The following is a 15,791-nucleotide window of genomic DNA, read 5'->3' as shown; positions in this document are numbered from 1 at the left end:
GCATCCTGTAGTTCTCCGAGTTTGTCTTTTATCCATTGAAAATATTCAATCATTGTTCTTTTAAATTCTGTGTCAGAAAGTTCCATCAGACTTTCTCATTTTAGCAAATCCATTGCTACTGTGTCACCATTTGCCGGTAACATCTTGTTTTGCATTTGTGTAGTGTATAGGGTAGCTTGTTTTCTTAGAGGCATTGATATATTCTTGATCTGAAGACAATTTCTCTGAATTTCTGACTCAAGGGAAAAGTCAATTCAGAGCCTGTGAGGGCAGTCTTTTGTAAGTAAGTCAGATCCAGGAGCTCTGGATTAAAGGCAGGTTGATTGACTGGTCATGTAGGCACAGATGTGGAACCAAATGGGGTGGGGCAGGCAGGGAGGTGAAATAGTCACCAGGGTGGGTCAACCATTTGAGGGACCTCACTCAGACCTTAGCTGCCCAGGTGTGATCACGATTGGGTCCCTAATAAAATTCCAGCTGTCCGTCTCCCACTCAGCAGTTCTCACTCAGTGGCCCTACCCAGCGGCACAACTCAGTGCCCTTGCCCAATGGCCCCTGCTCAAGCAGGGTCCTGGGTGCAGCGGGACCAGTGAAGACTCTGTCAAATTTCTGTAAAGCAGTACGGCTTTAAGATCCCGTGGTTCCTAAAACTATTTGTATCAATAAAAGTTCTTTTTAGAATTCCTGTTGTCCATGTCAAACAACAGACCCACTGAGTCTTAGTGGGGCTTAAGATAATTCAGCCAATTTCCCCACTAAGCTTTCCCTTTTCAAATGTGTCCAGCAGCTTCTGGCTTTTGCTGATCTGAAGTGCGCCTCTGGATCACTTTTAATTATCCAACTGTGACTATTTAAGTTTTTCTAATTGTTGTGAAGTGTACAACCTATGTCAAGAGAGGCTGTAAAATAACACCTTTGAATATTTTTTTTTTCTAGTCAATTCAGAGGAATGGCTTTATTTTAGAAATAGAATTGTTAACATTGGCATCTTGGAGGATGATGGTTGATGCATGGGAAAGGAGGTGCAGGGAGAAGGGTCTTGTGCCTGTGAATTCGACAAATTGAGATTATCTAAACATTGTTTGAAAGGGAGGACAAAGGCATGAGATTGGAGTCCATTAGCTGCTCGTCAGGAGGAAGATGGGCAGTCTCCTTCCATGCAATTTACAGGCTCTGAAAACCTGCTGAAGGGTCGGTCCACTATGAGTCAGGTCTGATTTACCAGCACATAACAACAATTGGTGGCATAGTCATCAGAGAGTGCTGCCCTGGCATTCCCAAGGCCAGGCCTCTCTGGTGAGCCACCAGTGTCTCTGCAGGAGAAGGACACATGGATAGTTTCCTTCCATTGGAAGCCCAGTGGATGGCCAGCTATGCATCAAGTCCAGTTCAATGCTGTGTGAAAGAGATTGTTCTATATGTGCATTTTAGTTCATATTTCTGTGCATTAAAGACAAAACATGTCCTAATGCTCAATGTATGTTAAAAGTAGGAGAAGTAGAACAATCTTTAGAAATGTCCTTTGGTTATTTTGAAAGCAAATTAAAATTTACTATTATCTTTGAGCTGGATGAATTTCTGTGCTTAGTCATTGAAATGATGGAAGGCAAAGAGGAAAAGTGAAGAGAAGGATCTTTGACTAGTATCCCCAAATCTAGAGAGCAATTTTAGATTATAAATCTGAATGTTCATGTTTGGTAAAGTACCCTTATTTATTGTGAAACACAGTTTTATTTTATAGCATCTAAGCTTTTTTGATATCTTGAGGTAAACAATGTATACTTAAAAAGTAGTGTTATTGAGTTTGAACTCACTCATAGCTGACTCTCCAGCAAGTTTTCAGAGGTGGATAATCACACAGGAGGAAATTGCCCATCTTTCTCCAGCAGAATAGTAGATTGGTAGATTCAAACCTCGTTGCTTTGGGTTGGCAGTGCACCTCCTTACCACTAAATCACCAGAGCTCTCTACTAGGCAGTGCTAGTGAGTGAAATTTGTAAATATATTATAATTACTGTAATTACGTCTTGAACATGGAATTGTTACACCGCCTTTTGATTATAACCATTGATATATGTGTGCATCTCTTATCAGTAATGTAGGAATACGTACTTAAATTCAGTAGAAATAGCTTGCAAATATTTTAATATAGATCTGCTTAATAGAAGCATTATATTCTCTTGCTTTATACTTCACTTTAAAATGAGCATTAAAGGAATGCAATACTTTATTATTTTTTTTAAAGTATGGAATGCTTTACAAATTTGCATGCCATCCTTGTGCAGGAGCCATGCTAATCTGTTCTGAATTGTTCCAATTTTAAGACATGTGCTGCTGAAGGGAACATAAGGGAATGGAATATTTTAATTGCAGCTTTTGCCAGTATCTTTATCCATAGTCCTGTTGTTGTTTTTGTTTTACGCAAACTTTGTTTTGGCACTCAGAATAGCAGCGTCTCTTTTCTTCTTTCTTTTTCTTTCTGGTTGATTCAGTCTAGTGCATTCTTGATAGTCAAAATGCTCATGTTTTTTAGACTTTAAATTGGCAAGTATTCATGATGGGTGAAAATAATGAATCTGTATATTGTATGACCGCAGCCACTGAGAAGTGTATGCTCAGTTATAGATATACAGACCTCAGATGCAGGACATACATTGATTAGAAGAATTATTGGGGATGACTTTTGTGCTCTATTCCCTTCTTCGCTTTTCAGTTTTCTATTAGGCAAACATTTTTAAAAGTCTGAAGAGAAAACAGTTATTTTAAAAACTTGCAGAATAAAGTTAGCCTATTCATGCCTCTAAATAAAAGCATGATAATTTACACATCTTGGTCATCAGAAAAGGATTTTTTTAAAAAATTTTATTTTATGTGTGTGTGTGTTTACCATCAAGTCAGATCAGACTGATACAGGAGGAGATTGTCCTTCCTTCTCCAGCAGAACATTTGGGGGATTCAAATTGCATACCTCTGGGATTGTAGTGTAGCTCCTTGCCACTAGGCCACCAGAGCTCCCCAAAAAAAGGATTTTAAAGAGATCTTTTAGTTTTTACTATGTTGACATTTATGCAACAAAACATTTACTATTTCAATCACTTTTACATGTACCGAATAACACTTCTAAAGTATGTAAAGAGGGCAGGGGTCTATATCATAGAGTCTAATTAGAAGGCTTTGGGTAACATGATTACAGTACAACAAAAGTTAGAATCAGACCCTTTCAGGAAGCAATTCTTTCTCTACACCCCTAACATTGTCTTTCAATGTCCATTGAAATTTGCATCACTGCATTAGAGCCTGTGCTATGACAGAGTATAAACCCATCTCTCACAGTACAGGGTCAGCTGTGGTAGTGAAGTGAACCTGAGCAATTAGGGATACTTTATCATTACATGGAGAGCTTTAACCCAGAAATTATTTCCTACAGCCCTCAAAGACCACACTTCATTGCAGAAATTATTCTGTTCCAAAGATCCCTAGTTTACTTCCTTAAATTCACACAAAAAAAGAGCCGAAGGGGAATAGTGTGTAATGAGTGGAATAGTGTATAATGTGGAGTGCTGTTAACTGAAAAGATGGAAGTTCAAATCCACCAGTCATGCTGCAGTTGTAAACAGTCATAACCTCACAAACCCAATGGAAGGTTACTATTAACTTGACAGAAATGGAATTGGTAATTCACCAAAGTATGTCCTAAAAATATGACTGATAAATGTGTCTTGAAAGGCTTCTGTGGGCCAGAGAGCCCACAAAGGACATATGTTCACTTGTAGGTCCCCTGCAGGGTAGAATGACACAATAGTTGTTTACACACACACACACACACACACACACACACACACACACACACACACGTCCCACGCAGGGTAGAATGCCATGGTGGCCATATGTACATGCACATGTGTAGGTCCCTAGCAGGGTGAGATGACATGGTGCTTGTAATTGTCATACTGTCCCAGGAGTCAAATGGTCATGCTCTGGTTAGTACCGTTTTTCGTTTGATTCTCATTAAACTCCAGGACATTTAAGGACCTGGGGATTTTATCTGCTATTTCTTCCCATTGCAGCTTATCCCAGGGTGGTCCTCGTTATTCAAATTGCTCTGTACCCCACTTTTCCCAGTAAGTAAACTTTGAAAGGCCCAAGATCAAATGACTATTGCTGGTTCCTCTCAGTCCTCGCATAGCCTGGTTACAGCCCAGCTAACTCTGTTCAGATTCAGCACTCTGAAGAGTTTAGGCAGAAGGGTCTCAGGCTTAGTTAGATTTTATGGGACACCCCCTCCCCAGTCCTTGAGCTCGCCTAGTTAGCAGTCAGTGTGGACAAGCTGGACCCCTGCCTGAGGCCTTGTCTTCATGAATATTGCCCTTTACTGCCTGGTTCTCTGACCAGTTTCCCTTTCCTCTGCTCCTGTGTTCCTGAACCTTTTGGATGCTACTGTGCTTGAAATTGGTCTTTCTTTTCACTTTGCTGTTATTGCTGCTTTTTAAAAATTAAAAATCCTGGCTGCATCAAGTCTGTTATTGTTAAGTGCTGTCAAGTCGTAGGTGACTCATAGTGACCCTGTGAACAACAGTCCTTGGGGAGCTCTGGTGGCCTAGTGGCAAGAAGCTGCACTGCAATCCCAGAGGTACGTGGTTCAAATCCACCAGATGCTTTGCTGGAAAAGGAGGTGTGATCTCCTCCTGTACTAGTCAGATCTGATTTGATTGTACACACACAAAAAATAATAAAATACTTTCTTTTTTTTATTTTTTTTAAAAAAAATCCTCAACACCTGCGTGACTTTCATACTTTCTCCAGGTTCATAGGGTTTCTGGAGGCAAGCTATTACGAAAGTGGATGTCACTCCTGCTTCCAAGCTTGTTTTACAGGCACTAAATCTTTATAAAAGAACACTGCCTGTCTTTCTCTTTCAGAGAACCTGGTGGATTTGAACCACTGACCTTCTGGTTAGCAGCATTACACATAACCAACTAAGCTATCAGGGCTCCTCATCCTTATTAACTGATGGCAAATAAGCCGTAACTTATGTTGACCTTATATTCAACTGAATGGAATGCTGCTCCGTTCCGGATGATCCTTATGGATTATAGTCATGGATTGTATGTACACTTGGGATCCCTAGAGTTTTCAACGATATCACCAGGCCTTTCTTCTTAATCTGAAAGTTCTGCTGAAAACTTGTTTAGCAGTATTGTTCAGTGCCATTGGGTTGACTCTTACATACAATAGACAGACTATATGACACAATAGAGAGTTCTGGTGGCTTGGTGGTAAGGAGTTTGCTGCCAGCCCAAAGGCATGCAGTTTGAATCTACCAGCTGCTCCATGGGAGAAAGATAAGCAATCTCCTCCCATGAGATTTACAGACATTGAAAACCTGCTGGAGGGTCAGCTATGAGTCTTTTACAACCTGATAGTACATAACAACAACAAATGTCAGAGTAGAACTGCCCAATTAGTATTTCTGAAGCTGTGAGTTTTGCAGGAGCAGAATGCTAGACCTTTTCTCCTGTGGAGCCACTGGATGGGCTCAAACTGCTCACCTTTTGATTAGCAGCCAGGTGTTTAGCCCTTATGCCACCAGAGCTCCTCATTCAGTGTCATAGCAGGACCCAAGCCTCTACTGATGGACAGACGATGCCTGTGCATGAAGTACATCAGCTCAAAATCAAACCTGGGTCCTCCTGTGTGAGAGGCGAGCATTTTACCATTGAACCAACAATGTCTCTCTCTTACTGCTCTTAATTCAATTCAAACATTTACGATGCCTTGCCAGGACTGGTGCCTTCAAGCCCTTGCATCATCAATCTAGTCTATATTCTGTTCCTAGCTGCAACCATTATCTTTGAAATACACATTTGATTGTTGAGCTCTCCAGCTCAAAAGCTGCTAATATATTCTAGTTCCTATGTCCAGAATCAAACCTAAGCTCAATAGTGGGGTTCATAACTTCCTGTAATTGGGTCTTGTTCTGTCCTTGGAGTACTGCTACCCTCATAAATCTTGTTTCTGGCCTCATTTATTCCATACTGCAGTCACACATGGCCCCTCACACTCCCACACCTGTGCTCTGTGTCTTCATGCACCTCTTCTGAATGTCACATTCAGAGAAGATGTCTCAGGATTGCACCACAATGCTGCCAAAAACTTTGAGCCGGAATTGTGCTCCTCCAAGAACCTTGCCTGCGTCTCCTCTCCCCTCTTAAAATTGTTCTCATCTCTTCTGGGATGAAATGTATTTCTCCCAGAAGGAGATGTTCCCTCTTCCTGTGATCTTGGCTTTGTTTGGAAATAAGGTCCTTGAAATGTTATCAGTGAAATTAACATAAGGTCATATTGGAGGAGAGTAAGATCTGAACCTTTATGACTAATGTTTTTGTAAAAGAGAGCAGACAGAGGCAGAGACAGAAAGAAGACACCATGTGATTCTGTTGTTACAAGTTGAAGAACTGCTGAGAATCCCAGAAGCTAAGAGGGAAGTAAGGAACAGACTCTTCCTGAAGTCTTAGGGAACGAACACAGTCAGTACCCTAAACTTAGACTCACAGCATCCAGAACCTTGAGACAATATCTGTTCTTACCAGCCATTTAGTTTATGATATTTGTTATAACAGTCCTAGGAAAGTTACACAGCATCTTCTCTATGATCATTTGTGTCACAGTTATTTGCATACATGGCTGTCTCTTCCTCATTGGACTGTAAAACCTCTAGAACTCAAGGACTATGTCATACTCACATTTCCATTATTTAATCTCTCACAGTGTCCAGGACATTGAACAGATAACAGGATTGGGAAGAGAAGCTTCTCAAATACAATTCAGGTTGCAAAACAGTCTCTAAAATTGGTACCGACGCTGAAAAATGCAAACCACTTAAAAACTCTCCTTTCTGACTGCATGTGAGCTTGTATGTGTCTGTCTTTACAGCTTGAGCCTGGGAGTGACCAGCAAACATTTGGATCGAAGGGGGCGTTTGGGTTTCAGCATCCTGTAAGGTAACATAGGACTTTATCGTTATTTTCCTTTTACTACAGTTCCTTTTACATTCCAATGTCTTCAATTGCATGGATTTGTAACAGTGTGGAAAATTACTCAGATAATGCTTAGTTTTCTTTTTCCAAGGAACTCAAGAATATTTTATTTGATTTCTGATATCCATTCACTTATTCTCTTATTCATCACTTCAGTTGCAGCTTGGTACGGGCCCTTCATTTTTCTCCATATCTTTTCTTTATACTTCTCATTACATTTTCTGCCTTTTGGTAAATTTAATTGCATATGAATGATGTATCCATATACATTTACTTATTTAGACGTTTAGCTCCAGTTTTGTCTTTCAGAATATCAGCCAATATATTCTCAAGCACACAAAAAAGAAAGGGAGAAATCCAAAACAGTGGCCTCAAAGCAGATTCTACTTCATGGCCACCTCGTAAATGTCAGGGCAGAACAGTGCTTCATAGCATTTTCACTGGCTGATTCTTTAAAAATAGACTGCTAGGAAGTTTTCTGACGTGCCTGAATGGATGTGAGCACCCAGCTTTTTATTTGGCAGCCAGGCAATGTAACCATGAACCTTAAAAAGATGTGTACATCTGTATTGAAAATTTGGTACTCATTACTTACATTTGGTCTTCTTTGATACATTCAAACTATCCTCTGTTAAAATTGTGCCACTGTTTCTTTGTTTGTAAAATTAAAGCAAAATAATGAGTACTTCACAAGTTTATTACAAGGTTAAGTAAGCAAATATATTTAAACACTTAGAATAATGCCCCCCAATAAGTCCTATATTATTCTGTGGCTCTTTATTATTATGCCAATGATTATTAATATTTTATACATTCATGCCAGTTTTATAGAATCAACATTTTCTTTCACCTTTTTTTTAACATGTGGCACTATGGTGGCTATGTAGGGTTGCAAGTGGCTCATTGGCACATAACAACATATTTATACTTACACAGAAAGAAAGTTTCTCATGTATTATAGATTGATGGATGTCTCCACCACAGCCTATACTAAGCGTGTCTGTGGAAGCCTTTTCAGTTACTCTCTGTCATTAGTGTGATCATGGTCCTGCCTGGCATCAGGACCATCACTGCTGTGCCTTCAGCCTATGCATATACATTTTGCCATTTCAGTCCAGTGGCTCACATTGAGGATCTTTATCTGCCTCTCTGTCTCTGTCCTTCTGAGAGCCGTCACTGGAATTAACCTCGCCCATGCTTCCACCCCTAGAGGTATGAACAGTTAATTAATGCACAGGACAGCTAACCAAAAACTAAGGAGGCACCTTGGAAGAAAGGCCTGGTGATCCACTTCTGGAAGATCTGCTGCTGCTGTCCCCCGGAGGACGGCTCTGCTGTGACACAGACACACATGGGTCATCAGGAGTCAAGTCGGCGCAGCAGCAACTGGTCTTACGCCGTCATTGCACTAAGGATATTTTTATCCTGATTGCCCAGGAAAGCTGGAAACCTCTAAATCCAGAAATGCTAATTTCTATGGACAAAATGTAGAGCCCACAAATAGGCCAAGGAATGATTTTTTTAAACAAGAAGCTTTCCTAACATCCCTTATATCTCTGGTTTTTAATATTTATATAATCACTTGGGGGACCTTTTAAAATACAGATGTCTAGGCAACACCCCCAGAAGTTCTGATTCACTTGTTCTGAAGGCAAACATCTCAATTTTCATTTTGTTTTTTTCTTTTTTTTTATTATACTAGTTTTTTTACAAAATTAGAATACATTGTTTCTCAGACCATATTGTTCCAATTTCTCTCACCACCCACCCAGCAAATTGCACAATCCCATGATTAATCTCCCTGGCCCCACCTCACATCCCTCTGCTTCTACCCTTCCTCCCCTTTGGATCCTCATACTCATTCTAAAATAATAGTTTTATACAATATTTGTCCTTGTAGGACTGAGTTCATTCAGCATAATGCTCTCCAGTCCCTCCCAAGCTAGGTAATAATTTACAACATTGCTCCTGCGTGCTGCATAGTATTCCATTGTATGAATGTACTGTAATTTCTCAATCAATTCAGTTGTGGTTAGATATCTGGGCTGTTTCCATGTTCTTGCTGTTATACGTTGTTGCTGGATGTGTAAAAATGGTAAAACAATTCTGGAATGCAGTTTGACACTTCCTCAAAAAGCTGAACATAGAAACTCCATACAACCCAGCTATTCTACTACTTGGAATATACCCCAAGAAAATGAGAACTGAGGCACAAATGGAGACTTGTATACCAATGTTCATAGCAGTGTTATTCACCATCACAAGAACATGGAAACAGACCAGATATCCAAGCATCTGGATTGTAAAGGCTCTTCATGTGACCAAGGTGGGCAGCCAGGGTTGTAAGCCACCACCCTGCTTCATGCCCTGTATCTATCTATTCACTTGCACCACCTACCCCTGGCCTTGTCATGGCACCTGACATGCTGCTCCCCAATTTTGATTTGTTGAGAACTTGATAACCACGTGAGTTGCATTCAGGTAATCTTAGATTGTCATGGAGTATATAATTTTGTGTGTGTGTATGTGTGTGTGTGTGTGTGTGTGTGTGTGTGTGTGTCCAACAGAGAAATGAATGGGGAATATAATTTTACATGTAATTTTATTTTATTAATGGAAAATTTCAAACTGATGCCAAAAGAGAACAGTATATCATATTTGTTACCAGCCTCAAATATTCATTACCATACTCATCACCAGCTTTAATAATTGTCAGCATTCTTTTGATCTTGTTGATTTCTTTCCCAGTTTATTTTTTAATTATTATTAGAGTATTTTAAAGCAAATCCAAGACATCTTACAAAGTAAGCTATACATACTTGCTATTTTTTCTCTTTTTATTTTGGAAAAAAAATACAATTTCCACATGTTTGAATGAGTGTCACTGATTATCTTCTTTAAGGCATACAATAGATCTCACTCTCATTTTCCAAGTTGTTCCACCAACATTAACTCATTGTTTCCAAAGGAAAATCACCTTCTTCCTCCTCCCTCTCAACCCTCATTTCTCAGGCTGGATTCTGTAGAGAAATAAAACCAAAGAATGAATAGACAGACATAGATATATGTATAGATATGTTTATAAAAAGAGATGTTTCTATAGGAAATCACACATACACACATACACACACTTGTTGTGTGGTGCCCTCAAATCAACTATAAGCCATAGTGACTCTATGTACAACAGATCTGAACCTTGCCTTAGCATGCCCCATCCTCCCAGTCAGTCTCTGCCATGCTCAAGCCCATTGTACAGTCACCGAGTCAATCTATTTGTTGGAGGTCTTCTCTCTTTCTCTAGTCCTCTGTATTTCCCAGTATGATATCTTTTCCCAAGGACTAGACGTTTCTGACAACATGCCTCAAGTGTGTGAGATGAAGTTTTCTCTGTCCTTGCCTCTAAGGAGTACCTAGTTGAACTTCCTCCAAGACAAATGTATTTATTCTTTTGGTAGTCCATGTTATATTCAGTAATTTTTTCCAGTGCTACAATTCAAAGATAGATGTTTCTTTAGTATTCCTTATTCATTGTCCAATGTTCAGGTGCATAAGAAGCAACTGAAAAGACTATGTTTTGCATCTGGCTTACCTGAGTCAGATCTATGACACACAGTTGCAGAGGCTGATGCAAGGTTAGTAGGAGCTGCGAAGTTACCAGGTGAGGCAAGCCTCTGGTTCAAAGCCAAAGAACCAAAGAGGTCATGAGCCCAAGCCAGCAAAAAGCATGTGCGCTCTGCTATGTTAAGTACTGTTAAGTCAACTAATACTCCTAGCAACCCTGGGAACAATGGAGCTGAACCCATCCTATCCTGTGCCATTCTCATTATCTCTCATATATGCAAGCCCACTGGTACAGTCACTGTGTCGATACATCTGGTTGAGAGTCTTCCCCTCCTTCACTGACCCTGTCCTTTCCAAGGCTGACCCCTCTTAACAATATGCTCCCTTCAACCAATTGGTTGCTCATATTCACTCAACTACTTGCTGTTGAGTCTGGACATGCCTGACCCTCTAGCAAGTTTCCGATGTTGTAAATTGCAAGGGAGGAGATTGCCTGTATTTCTCCTGTGAAGCCGCTGGTGGGGTTGAACTGCCACAGAGGCATGGCCTTTGGGTTAGTTAGCAACACAACCCCCTGATAGGCTGCATCACCAGAGCTAAATCGGATTCTCATAGTAGAACCTATGAAAGGAGTGATTACACACCATTAAAATCTTATCAAGGGAATGACCACATCACAGTCACCCAATCAGAGAACCCTAGGCAGCCCCGCTGACACACACCATACCTTGTAACCACTGACTCTTAGGTATATGTTTATTTCCTAAGCTCATGTACATGCAACCCTACAGGGTTACTGACTGACTGTGTTCAGTGTGACACTTTAAAGTTTTTGCCATGATTTCGTTCCTTCCCAAAGAGAGCCACTAGACTCTTGGAAAGATTTCATAGGAAATCTTAGGAAGTTAAATACTTTCATACGTTATTTATAGTAGGCATTTTTCTCTCCCTTCTATGCCCATCCTAGAAGGATATTTTTGTTTGTTTGTTTCTTTTTTTTCTTTACTTTTTTGATTGACATTTTAATGAAAGATTATAGAGAACTTGGATTTCCATTCATTCATTGTTGCATTTTTCTCCCTGCCCACCCCTCCCCCAGCTCACTTTTCTCTTTGAAAAGAAAAAAATATCTTTCATTGTTATACAACCCCAAAGGATATTTAAAGCCTCTTTGCAAATAAGTGTTAATCAATTAATATACCTTTTCACTTTCTCATGAGACTACAAATACAAATAAACTAGAAGTGAAAATTACAAGGATCAGATATTATGGTGAAAAGCTGCGGAGGAGAGATATTTTAAACATTTATGTATATAATAAGAATCAAAAAGGTGGTAAAAATCTAGAATCTAGCTAGAAATTTTACATACTTAAGTATCCCTTCTCCTTATTATTATTTTTTTTAAATAAACAAAACCAAAACCCAGCAAGGTTTTACACCTAACTAAGGTTTCTATTCTGGCCAAGTGAGTCATTCATCCTTATGGCCTCCCAAGATCAGGGTTTTAGAGTAAAGCTTATTCTAGAGTCCAAAGGGTTCCAGTATTTCTCATATTTATATAAGTGAGACGGGGTGGGAGAGTGGAAGGAAGGCCCCTCGTGAATATAGCTTCCATTGCCCAAGAAGAATGAGGCACCTACGGTAGTAGAGTCTCATATTTCAAGCAGGAGACTCAGGTCATCCATGACATCTGCAAGTGCAGCTGCGCCTTGGAGGCAAGGATTCTGAAGCTTCGTCTGACATACTTTGGACATGTTGCGAGAGATTGGTCATTGGAGAGGGATATCATTGAGAGGGTGGAGGGACAGTGCAAGAGAGAAAGACCCTTGATGAGATGAATTGATTCCGTCACTGAGGTAATGGGGATAGGTGTGTCAGAGACAATAAGATTGGCAAGGGATAGAGCAGGGTTTAGGGTCATAGGGTCTCTATGAGTCGCAAGTGACTTGACAGCACCTAACAACAACAACAACAACAGCAATACTGAACACGTTTCAGTGGAGTTTCCAGAGAATTACGGATTAGGAAGAACAGCCTGGTCATGTACATTAAAAAATACACTAGTGAAAACGCTATGGATCACAATGGTCCAATCCACCACTATTCATAGGGAGGAGCTGGACGGGGCAGCATTTCATGCCCTTGTACATGAGATCACTATCAATCAGGGGATTATTCTCAGTTTCCTTTTACCTTTATTGATGCAATTTTTACAATATCTTTTCTTTTTCATTCAAATTGATTTGCTAATCCAGATTATGGTACATTTCTAAGTAGATGTGGCATTTATTACTAGATCTCTGCATCTTTGTGTCTTTAGGCACTAGTAATTTTAAAAGAAAAAAAATATTCTGTGTGTAATAAGGACAAAGTTAGAAAGTTAGCTGCTTTTGGAGAAAGGATTCCCAAGGAGGCTAGTTTCAGATTCACTAACACTATATGGTTGTTGTGTAGTGTCAAGATGGAATTGACCCATAGCTAACCCTCCAGTGGGTTTTCAGAAGCAGTTAATCACATTGGAGGAGATTGGCTAGCTTTCTCCTGTGAGAAGGTATATGGTATTCCATGTGGAATTTAGGGAGCTCTGAGGGCCTAGTGGCTTGACAGTACTACTGCTTACCCACTGGATCCACCAGCTGTTCTGCAAGAGAAAGATAAGCAATTATCTCTTGTGCAATTTAAACACCAACCAGAAAGTCAGTTATGAGTCTGTTCAGATGTGATGGAAATGAGTTGACTTGAATGGTACATTTTCCTTTTTTTAAAATTTGAGTGAAATTCTGCAGATTTATTAATTTTTCATGCAATCTTCCATAAATATTTCGCTTTACAAAATTAATTACCACTGATTAATTTATTACAGTGTCTAATCAACCCCTAATATGTTGTGTCTTGACTATTAGACTTTATTTACCCATCTCAAAACGCCAAGAATATCTACAGAGTTCTGGGGAGAAGGTGCTGGCCAGTTTCCCAGTGCAAGCTACAATTCATTTCTATAATGATGAATCAGGCTCAGATGATGATGAAGATGGAGAGGAAGAGATCCAGGCCCCTGCCCTTCAGTGCCAGCAGGCAGAAGGTTCTGCAAGAAGTGGTCCAGGGGGCGAATGCAAGGACCACTTGATGAACCAAGAAAGGAGATGCCAAGGGAACAGCGTCTTCTGTGGGCAGAGTTTGCTCCCCCACAGTGTCCCAAAGGGAGTGATAAGCCCAAGTAAATCCGGTCCCTCTCTCAAGCCAGCCCTGCGCTGGGGCTCACCGCTTGGGGCTCCCCCAGCCACCACCCTGTGAGTCCTCTGTTGGCTTTCTTGTGCTGGGGCCACTTTGATTGTCTCTGGTCTGAGTTCCACTCAGGAGTAAAAGAACTCGGTGTTTACTTATCTTTCTCCTGTTGACTGTGCTTTAGTGCACCCAGGCATACACCAAGACAAAGAGGTTTGTGTCAACATGGATTGTTATCAGGTAGGGCCAACTTTCAAAGCCCATTCAGTACTGGTGCTCAGATGATCAAATTACAAAGTGTTTCATTTCGATTAATAACTAAAGATCTCTAGAAGCTGACTGGTTAAGCTCTTGACTACTAACTGAGCAGGCAGTGGTTAGAACCAGCTAGCTGCTCCTGAGACCTAGTCTGTTCCTGCAATGATTTCACCCTGCAGGAACTATGGGACGGTTCTGCTCTATTAAATCAGGTTGCTATGAGTTCAGATTAACTCAGGGGCACAGAACAGATTAATAACCAGGTCCTGTGTAACACAAATGGCTTGTATTTGTGTCTTTTAATCTAAATATAGGTTGGTGGTTCAAATCTACCTAATCATGATTTGGAAGAAAGATTTCAATTTTGTCCAAGGATATTGTCTAAGAGGCCTTTTAGGGGTAGGGGAGATTCATGATGATAGTGGAGGGAGGGGAGAGGAAACCCCTGAACAGTTTTTATAAGAGTAACAGAAATAAAAAGATAGGGATTTTTAGAGGACAGTTCTAGATGAAAATGTACACACCTTTTGCATAAGGGCTGTGTGTATGAATAGAGGGAGGAGAATTTAACTCTTTTTAGTTAGTGAGTACTTTAGGCTTGTTACTTGAATAGAATAAGCTCGTTTTCATTTGAAGTGCCCAGTGTTAAAAATTCAGAGCTCTGGTGGCCTACTGGTAAGGAGCTTTACTGCCAACCCAAAGGCAGATGGTTCAAATACACCAGCTGCTCCATGGGAGGAAGATGAACAATCTCCTGGGTGATTTCTGAAAATCTGTTGAGAATCTTCTGAAAATCAGCTATGAGCTGGTTCTGACTCAATGGCATGTAACGACAACAACAAAGTAAAATTATTTTGAATTTTTATATTTTGATGATCGAATAATTCAACAAAGTGTTTTTTACGTAGCTATCTAATAGGAGGTTGGTTGCAGTTCAGTATTTATGCAGCACATTATGTAGATTTCTACTTGAAATAAATATTTTAAAAGAGAAGAGTGTTTGATGTCCCTTTTTTGCTGTGACATTTTTAGGTTTAATGTGTTTCTGTTTTAAAGGTTTTTTAAAGTGTGTGACAAATTTTGTAATGTAATTCTTTTTTATAATGCAGAAAAGGTACAAAATTGAACTGTGAATAAAGAAATAAGCAAGTTCTTGTTTTTCGAAGGCGTTTTTGAGCAGTGTCAATAGCATACTTGGCCATGAACTGAAAGGTGAGAGGTTCAAATTCATCCAGACGCTCCTGGAAAGAAAGGTCTAAAATCTGCACCTGGGAAATTAGACACCATATATCTGAGAAATCAAGCACTGAGCACACTCCACTGTGACTCACAGTGAGTCACCACTAATTGAACTCAGCTCCATGGCAACTGGTTTCCGGTGTTATGTTATGAACATGTCTGCTGTGGGCCAGTAGAGAGGCTCATTCTCACCAGATCAGCCAGGAGGACCCCGCTCGTGATGACGTCGTGTTGGGGACATTCCTCTGGACTATTTTCAGTGCATATTCAGTAGCTTCATCTTCACGCAAGAAGAATAGAGTATTATCAAGGAAGGTCACAGGAAAAAAAGAAAAAAAGCCAAAACGTACTTGAAGGTTACAATATACTTGCAGAATGTGCTTTTGAGAATTTAGCCATGCATTTTAAGGGATTTCATACAAAGAAATTAAAGATTCTTGTTTTAAATTTTAAAATAACATATAAAATG

The 15,791-nt window shown here is 40.0% G+C and overlaps 1 protein-coding gene across 1 annotated transcript in view; it reads left to right on the top strand.

Annotated features, from left to right (window-relative positions):
• RIPPLY3 (ripply transcriptional repressor 3) overlaps positions 1 to 13,894 on the top strand; it is a 30,364-nt gene extending 16,470 nt beyond the window's left edge. Inside the window, exons 3-4 of the mRNA XM_006886782.1 lie at positions 6,934 to 7,001; positions 13,504 to 13,894. Of these exons, the coding sequence (XP_006886844.1) occupies positions 6,934 to 7,001; positions 13,504 to 13,894 (459 nt within the window). The remainder of the gene's footprint in view (positions 1 to 6,933; positions 7,002 to 13,503) is intronic.
• The last annotated feature ends 1,897 nt before the right edge of the window (positions 13,895 to 15,791 follow it).

Source organism: Elephantulus edwardii, unplaced genomic scaffold (assembly GCF_000299155.1).
Source record: "Elephantulus edwardii isolate Elephantulus edwardi_28Jun2011 unplaced genomic scaffold, EleEdw1.0 scaffold00051, whole genome shotgun sequence".
NCBI classification, from domain to species: domain Eukaryota; kingdom Metazoa; phylum Chordata; class Mammalia; order Macroscelidea; family Macroscelididae; genus Elephantulus; species Elephantulus edwardii.
Note: the sequence above shows the minus strand (reverse complement) of the source record. Positions and strands in the feature narration are given on the sequence as shown.